Raw genomic sequence first — 8,993 nt, 5'->3', positions numbered from 1 at the left:
CAGCTTTGAGGGAGGGTAAAACCCAGGAGCAAACCAATTCAGGGAGAACACGGGGTACAACAGAACAAACCACTTAGCAAGCACCATTGGGGATATCATTGTCACCCAGCAATGTCGAGGAGAGGGAGAGGAGAGAGAGACAGGAGCACTGTCAGGAGCACTGTCAGGAGCGCCTTTCCTCAGGAAATCATGGGGCTGCTATTGCTTCAAGGACTCCCAGCTTTCTGGGTATTTGTGGGCAAAGATACATCAAGACAAGGCTTGATGATGTCTGAAAGCAGAGCGACCAGGGGATGTCTTCCTCAGCTCCAAGAGATGGTACCCTCAATAGTTGCGCCACCATGGTGCCCCAAAATTCCATTCCTCTGTGAATGGAGAAGGGTCACCTTATGCCCTCAGCCACTTCCATGACTAAGCAACACCTTTCTCCTTTGGCATTCAGAAGTGCAACCAAGGGAAGGACCAGACAGACACCAGACTTGAATGCAGCAGTACTTTAATGAAATGAAAGAAGGAAACAAAGCCACTGAAAGCAGAGGTCAGCAGCACAGGCAGCACCAAGAGCAGCAGAGAGTCTGCGCTCCTTAGCTCTGGAATAGTTCCTGCATAATATTGGTCTACCTCTCCCACAAAGGGGAGAAACCAAATGGTCCTTATCAAGCCGGCCTTTGGGGAACATAGAAACACATAGAAACCAATGCAAACAATGAAAAGGGAGAGAAAGGCAAGTTCGGTCAGCTATTGTGCAAACAGCACTCAAAACCTAGATCCTCTGCCCAGCACTGTGTTCTGAGTTCCTCAGGATGTCTCGCTGGGGCTCTTTCAGCACCTTTAGCAGGGACGACATCTGTTGCCACCGTAGCGCCTGGTGATGCAGGAGATGTCAAAGCCCCCAGAGTTGATGGGCACTCCATCAGAGCTGAGGATGTTGCCAACAGCAGCAGAAGTGGAGGATCCCACCACAGTGTTCTGTGGGAAGGAGCTGAGGATGGGCCCAGGCAGGGTCACCACCACAGCAGGTGGCTCAATAACAACGGTGGAGTTTTGGCACTGCCTGACACAGGGCTCGTTGCAGCTGTTGGCCAGTGGAGTGGGGCCACAGGGCTGGCAGGGACGGCACTGGGTGTTGCAGGACATGGCCTGGGGCTGGAGGTGCACCTGGCAAAGAGATCAGAGAGGAAACAGAGCACAAGACTGGGTGGGTGGGTGAGGAGCAGCCTGGTTACCCCATCACAACAGGGCCAAGGCCATCATGAGTGGGAAGCTGGAGACTGGGCCAGGAGCCCTACAAAGAGCAGCCTGGCTCAGCAAGTTCTCTGCCAAGCAAATAAAGCAAAAGGCACCACCATCACCAGCCTCTCTCTATGCCAGCCTCTTCCCCGCTTTCCTCTCTCACAACCAGATGCTCCAATCCCCAAATATGAGAAAGCCAATATCACTTGAGATGTCCACCAAGAGGAGATCTCACTTTGGCAGAGAAAGAGAAGGGGCTTCAGACTCACCTTGTTCCCAAGCAGAAGGAAGCAAGAGAAGTGGATGAGAGAGCAGAGACTGGGGCTGCCTTTTATACCTGCCCTTCACTGCCTCAGGACCAGGGGCAGCCTTTGCAGAGGTAACAATTTCCCAGCAAGCTCATCTTGAATGCAAACCAGCACACCTAATGATATGGGCTGTGCTTTCATTTCCTACCTCAGTTTATGTACTGCATGGGCCCAGACCAGGAAAGTGATGCTATCCTGATCACTCTTCTGGGGTTGTTTGATGTGTTGTTTTCAGGAAGAAACTGCAGCACTCATAGAATCATATAATCACAGAATGGCTTGGTCTGGATGGAACTCCTTCATAAAGAGAAGCAGTGACACTCACTAGATGAGATTGTTCCAAGCCCCATCCAAGCTGGCCTTCAACACTTCCAGGGATATGGCAGACTCAGCTTCTATGTGAAGTACCATTGCCTCACCACCCTCTGAGTAAGGAATTTGTTCCTAACGTCAAATCTACATCTTTTCTCTTTTAGTTTAAACCATTCCACTTTGTCCTATCAGTATCTGCCTGTGTAAAAAGTTGGCATCCATCTTTTTGTAAGCCCCCTTCACACACTGACTGGCCTCAATGAGGTCTTCTCAAAGCCTTCTCTTCTCCATGCAGAACAACCCTAACTCTCTCAGCTTGTCTTCATAGCAGAGTTCCTCCAGCCCTCTGAGTATCTTTGTGGCTTCCTTTGGACCTGCTCTAACAGGTCCATGTGTTTCTTGTGCTGAAGACTCTATGTTTGAACCCGTCTGGGGTCTCACAAAATCAGAGTAGATGAGGAGAATCACTGCCCTCAACCTGCCAGTCAGGCCTTTTGTGATGCAGCCCAGGATGGCTTTCTGGACTGCAAGTGCAAATTGTTTGCTCATGTCTAGGTTTTCATCCACCAGAACTCCCAATTCCTTCTTCACAGATCTGCTCTCAATGAGTTCATCTCCCAGTCTGTCCTCATGTCTGGGATTTCCTAATGCAGGTGCTGCACCCTGCACTTGAACTTCTTAAACTTCATCAGGTTCTTATGGGCCTACTTCTCAAGTTTCTCCAGGTCTCCTTGGATGGAAATCTCCTTCTGGATGGAAATCTCCTTCTGTAGTGTCAGCTGCACTGCTCAGCCTTGTGTCATCTGCAAACATACCAAGGGGACACTCAGTCTAATATCCCTGTGATTGAAAAAGATACTAAAAAGCACCAGTCCCAAGACAGAGCCTTGAGACATGCTCCTCTTCCCCTATATCCACGTGGTCATAAAGCCACAGACTAAAGTTGTGTCCATCCAGCCATTTTCATATTCACAATAGTACAGCCTTGAAATCCACGTGTATTGGGTTTGCATGGCCTGGTTTTGGTAGCAGGAGGGCTACAGGGTGGCTTCTGTGGGAGTTTGCTGGAAGCTTCTTCAGTGTCCAGCAGAGCCAAAGCCAGCTGGCTCCAAGACAGACTCACTGCTGGGCCCATCAGAAATGGAAGTGATGCCTCAGGAATAACACATTAAAAAAGGAAAAAAATTATTGCATGGGTGTAGTTGGGGCCAGAGGAAAGCAGAGTGAGAATATGTGAGAGAAACAGCTCTGCAGACACCAGTGGAGAAGGAGGAGCAGGAGCTGCTCCAGACTCCAGAGTTAAGATTCCTCTGCAGCCCATGGTGAGGCAGCTGTGCCCTTGCAGCCCACAGAGGGCATGGGAGTGCAGAGATGCACCTGCAGCCCCTGGAGGAGCCAACACCAGAGCAGGTGAATGCCTGGGAGGAGGCCATGGCCCTGAGGGAAGCCTGTGCTGGAGCAGACCCCTGGCAGGGACCTGTGAAGAGAGAAGCCCATGCTGGAGCAGGTTTGCTGGAATGAATTTGTGAGGGTTCCTGAAGAACTGACCCCATGGAAGAGTGCCCCACTTGGAGCAGTTCTTGGGGAGCCATAGCCTGTGGGATATGGTTCCTAGCCTCCTTCTCATTTTGGAGAAGTTCATGGAGAACTTCTCCCATGGGAGGGACCCCACCCCAGACCAGGGGAAGGACTTGCACTCCTCTCCTTGAGCAGCAGCAGGAACAACTTGTAATGAATTGACCATGAGCCCTGTTCCTGCCTCCCTGCTCTGCTGAGGGGGAGGAGGAGATAAAACTGGGAAGGAGGGGGAGGTAGGGGGAAGATGTTCAGGTTTTTAGGTTATTTTTATAATACTTATTTTACTTCTCATTATCCTCCTCTTATTTTATTGGTAATAAATTCAATTAATATGCTCAATTAATACTCAATTAGTTGAGTCAGTTTTGCCTGTGACAGTATTTGGTGAGAGGTCTCTTCTGGTCCTTAACTCACGAACCATTGTTATATTTTCTCTCCCCTGTCCACTTGTAGAGGAGAGTGATAGAATTGCTTTGGTGGGTGTCTGGCAACCAGCCAGGGTCAACCCACCACACCAATCTCTCCAATTTGGATATAAAGATTTTGTGTGGGCTGTGTTGAAGGCCTGACAGAAGTTTAGCCAGTCTTCCCTTGCTGAGTGTTTCAGTCACTCCATCCTTGAAGGCCACCAGATTGCTCAGACATGACTCGCCCTAAGAGCAGCCTTGCTGTCTGTTTTGGATCACCTCCTTGTCTGAGTATGACTTACAGTTGCTTTCATGAGGATCTGTTCCATGATCTCCCCAGGCACAGAGGTGAGGTGTACTAGTTTGTGATTCCCTGGGTCCTTTGTATTGCCTCTTTAAAAATTCAGTCTGCTGCTGGATGCCCAAGGATTCCTGTGCATGAGGATGGGCATATCCTTCTCTATCCCTCCCTCCTCAGCTCACCCTGATGGTTTTTTGTTGTTGTCTCCCCATGTGTGTGCATTGGGCTGCAGGCTCTGACCCCATCCTACCTAACTCTGCCTTCAGGAAAAACTTCTGGCTTGTTTTGACTTGTCCACTCTCTGAGTAGTCTGTGAGTACACAAACAATGCTGTGAGCTTGCCTGGGGCCTTGCCCTTCCCCACAAGGCTCCAGCCCTGCTGCGCCTGTCTCCTGATGTCCTCAGCAGAGTTCACAGCAGGGTGTGTTCCTCCTACATGTATTCATGTCTTTGGTGCTCTTGTGTGCAACCAGACTAATGTGAACGCAGCACAGGTGCATATTTGACAGGTGTATATGAACCCGTGTGCTTTCCTGTCTCTCCTCACAAATAGATTGTGTTGCTCATGGCAGGGACACTCTCCACAGCTCTGTGCAAAGGCTCTGCGAAGCAGCAGGAGCTCAAGTGCAGCTGAAAGGTAATGGCATCAACCTCCTGGAAATCTCTTGAAAAAGAGGCACTGTAATCAATCAGTTTCCTGAACCCTGCTTGTCCTGATCCTCCAGAGCTCATACTCCACTGATGGTGATGCCAAGCCCCAGCAAGGACTACCAATTTAGATCCTGAATTTAGCTGAGTGTAACAGGATTGGGACTGCCTTAGCATGATGGGCAGCCCCTCTCTGCCTGCCTCACCAGGTTAGGACACAGCTGCTGGAGAGTTCAAAAGGATGGGGTTTGGTTTATCCTGGAGAAAGAATAAGGAATCCTGCTTACTATCCTTGTTCAGGCCATGTCCAAATGGATCTGCTTCCAGTGAATTGTTGGTGCTTTCAGGTGTGGGACACAGCCTTCCTTCATGCCTGAGCCAATGTAAAATGTATTCATCCAGAACATCAGCCTGGTGCTGTGTCAGGCTGAGATCTTGGCCCAAATAAGTACTGAATTAAAGAATCACAGTAAATGTTATTAGTGTGCACTGGATGGAAGGACAGAGACATTGTGTGTTGCACAGGGGAAGCCAATAAGCAGGGTTTTTGGCAGATGGGATGCCCCAGCAGTCGCTCCGTGGTGCAGATGTCACAGTGTCCCCAGGTAGGAGTGGTGTTTGTGCCCTGGGTCTGCCTGTGGAGCAGAGAGAGAGTGGGGGATTCCACGGGTGCTGGGCAGAGCAAGGAGCTGGATCATCCCTATATTAGCAATTAGCAATTTACCCAGTGACAGCAGTGCGGGTCTTGTGGGTGAAACGCTGAGGCTGGGCATCACAATAATATTGGCCAAAGAGATGGAGGAGTTCAGAGACTCTTCCCTAAATCTCCAGCAGGAAGAATGTGCAGGGAACTTTTCCTGTTGGTCCCTTCATGCTTCATCTGCTGTTTGAGCTTAGCTTTGCCTTCATCAGCTCCTTCTCTACATTTAGGGAACTGTAGACACCTGAGATGTTCCAACCTTTTAATCACTCACTTAAGCTGAGGGTGAAAGTCAAAAAAGAAATTTTGGAGTATCACAGGAAAAAAACCCTAAATTTCTGCATTAATAGTGAAACCAGATGTTCTTCACAGAATCTCAGAGATTACTGGCATGACCACGTCGTGGAAAGGAAGAAGAATGTTGTACACTAGTAGGCCAAACTTTCTCTGGGGACACTCTGTGCCATGCTGTCATCAGTCCTGTTACCCACAATCTATAAAGTGAAGGCATGGCTAAAACGTGGGTATTTCCAACAGGTATGCACAGGGTACAGACATTCATTAGAACTGCAGCCTGCAGAACTTGGCTTACACAGTCCCCCATCAACCTGATATCCAAGAGAGATGTGTTCAGTGCCCTGATACCTGTCTCACCCCGACCAGCCATTGGTCTGTGGTGTTGTGAGGTCCCCAGGATGAGGTGAGAGATGAGAATTTTACTCCAAGTTCTCAGAAAGCTGATTTATTATTCTATTCTATTCTATTCTATTCTATTCTATTCTATTCTATTCTATTATAAGAAATTATATACTAAAACTATACTAGAACTATAGAGAAAGGATACAGACAGAAGGCTGGAAAAGAATGAATAATAAAAACCCATGACAGACCAGAGTCCTGACACAGCTGGACTGGGAATTGTCATTAAGTTAAAACAATTCACATGCTGGGTAAACAATTCTCCAAATTACATTCCAAAGCAGCAAAACAGGGAGAATCTGAAGCTTCCCAGCTTCCCAGGAGAAGAAATCCTGGCAAAGAGATTTTTCATAACCTCACTTTCTGGAAGAAAATTACACCTGTCTACATTCCAGACTCCGAGATGGGAAAAGGGCAATTTACACAGTCTCCATGATGGATGGATGGATGGATGGATGGATGGATGGATGGATGGATGGATGGATTCTGTTTATCCAGCCCTTCCTGACTGAGGCCTCTGATGTGCTTTTGATCAAAACAGTGCCCAAGAGCATCAGACTAAGCAAGGGGGACATTAGTGAACAAAACTTGTCTGCCACAGACTGCTCACAGATACTGCTGAGTGTGTCCAGAATGACTTTGCACAGAGCTTTTCTGAAGCAGCACTGGTCCAGAAAAGGACCTTACACAGCAGGGCCTGTGAGGCCCTGAGCCTGAGCTGAGCTGCACCATCTGTGGTTGGGAGCAACAAGGTACCCCTGAGCAGTGAAGGGTCTGTGGGCTTCCATTACTGTCCTTGGACTGCCCTGGCCTGTGAGGGTTCACAGGGACTCCAGTGTGATGCCCAGAGTGGTTAATCCCAGCACTGACTTGGGAATGGTGCCAGGCCTGAATGCATGCCAAAACCTGGGTCCTGCCATGGGCTTTATGTGTGGTGGTAGGGCTGCAATGAGGAACTCATCCCAGCTGCCCATTTGTACTGGCCATGGTCTGACACTGGGCAGTGAAGATGGAGATGAGGCCTGAGGCTATTCCACACACTGACATCCTTTGGGAACATTTTCTGTCTACCCCAGCACTGACCAGAGCAAGAGGAGCTGAATTCCCATGATCCTGCAGGTTGGTTTGTCTCCAGGACCTCCCATGGAATTCTACATGTTACATGAGGTTTTTGGGGGTATATCTGGGCAGAGACACTGAAGGGAATGGGCTGATCACCTTTCAGCTGGGGATGTTTTGCATTCTGCCCCAGGATTGTTCCCCACATAGGACCCTCAGCAGTGTATCCCAACCTCACATTTTTCTGGATGAAGGATCTCACCACATTGTCAACCTTATCCCCTGCCAGGATCAACACTGTTCTACCCTGGCAGCTTGCAAGGGCATATGGGGAGGGAAGGACAACCTGGAGAGCCAGCCTGAGATGCAAAAATCTTTATTGAGTTTAAAGAGGGAATCAAGGTTTTTACAAGCACAGGCCCTCAGTGCAGGGATCTGGAGGGACAAGCAGGACACTTCACCTCTTGGCCATGGTGAAGTCCATGCAGGGCATTCACTTGCCCTGCCTGTAGAGTGCAGGCTGGCTTGGAGGAGCCTTGCAGCCGAGGGGGGCAGAAGGACACAATGAAAACAGAAACAAGGAAACATGTAGGAAAGACATAGGGCTTTCGAAGTGCCTGAGCTGGGCTCTTCTTTCCAGCATTTTCAGGAGGAACTAAAGATGTTCAGTTCCTCTGAAAGAAATGACCTGAAGATTCTTCCTTTGTCTAGCACCATGCCTGGAGATCCTGGGGACACTCCCCAAGACCTACATCTGCCCAGCACCATTAGCAGGGGAGGCCCCTCCTTCCACCGTAGCGCCTGGTGATGCAGGAGATGTCAAAGCCCCCAGAGTTGATGGGAACTCCATCAGAGCTGAGGATGTTGCCAACAGCAGCAGAAGTGGAGGATCCCACCACAGTGTTCTGTGGGAAGGAGCTCAGGATGGGCCCAGGCAGGGTCACCAGCACAGCAGGTGGCTGAATGACCACGGTGGAGTCCTGGCACTGCCTGACACAGCACTCATTGCAGCTGTTGGCCAGTGGAGTGGGGCCACAGGGCTGGCAGGGACGGCACTGGGTGTTGCAGGACATGGCTTGAGGCTGGAGATGCACCTGGCAAAGAGATCAGAGAGGAAACAGAGCACAAGGCTGGGTGGGTGGGTGAGGAGCAGCCTGGTTACCCCATCACAACAGGGCCAAGGCCATCATGAGTGGGAAGCTGGAGACTGGGCCAGGAGCCCTACAAAGAGCAGCCTGGCTCAGCAAGTTCTCTGCCAAGCAAATAAAGCAAAAGGCACCACCATCACCAGCCTCTCTCTATGCCAGCCTCTTCCCCGCTTTCCTCTCTCACAACCAGATGCTCCAATCCCCAAATATGAGAAAGCCAATATCACTTGAGATGTCCACCAAGAGGAGATCTCACTTTGGCAGAGAAAGAGAAGGGGCTTCAGACTCACCTTGTTCCCAAGCAGAAGGAAGCAAGAGAAGTGGATGAGAGAGCAGAGACTGGGGCTGCCTTTTATACCTGCCCTTCACTGCCTCAGGACCAGGGGCAGCCTTTGCAGAGGTAACAATTTCCAGCAAGCTCATCTTGAATGCAAACCAGCACACCTAATGATATGGGCTGTGCTTTCATTTCCTACACTGCTGCCTTTTCATTTCCAGCTCAGTTTATGTACTGCATGGGCCCAGGCTGGGCAAGTGATATTAGAGTCTGGATAACTCTGGTGGGGCTGTTTGAATTCCAGCAATCCTCATCTGGCTGCC

General features: G+C 49.7%; 2 protein-coding genes across 2 annotated transcripts in view; both read right to left on the bottom strand.

The window, feature by feature from the left end:
• Positions 1-831: 831 nt before the first annotated feature.
• LOC102036511 lies at positions 832-2,402 on the bottom strand. Its single transcript, XM_005431262.3, is given in 3 exon segments — positions 832-1,158; positions 1,503-1,602; positions 2,161-2,402. Coding segments are annotated over 3 exon segments (669 nt in total).
• Positions 2,403-8,012: 5,610 nt separating this feature from the next.
• The window catches only part of LOC102036340 (feather keratin Cos1-1/Cos1-3/Cos2-1-like), a 4,216-nt gene continuing 3,235 nt past the window's right edge, over positions 8,013-8,993 (bottom strand). The window contains 2 exon segments of the mRNA XM_005431261.3: positions 8,013-8,339; positions 8,684-8,783. Of these exon segments, the coding sequence (XP_005431318.2) occupies positions 8,013-8,339; positions 8,684-8,783 (427 nt within the window).

Source organism: Geospiza fortis, unplaced genomic scaffold (assembly GCF_000277835.1).
Source record: "Geospiza fortis unplaced genomic scaffold, GeoFor_1.0 scaffold1373, whole genome shotgun sequence".
In the NCBI taxonomy this organism is placed as follows: Eukaryota; Metazoa; Chordata; class Aves; order Passeriformes; family Thraupidae; genus Geospiza; species Geospiza fortis.
Note: the sequence above shows the minus strand (reverse complement) of the source record. Positions and strands in the feature narration are given on the sequence as shown.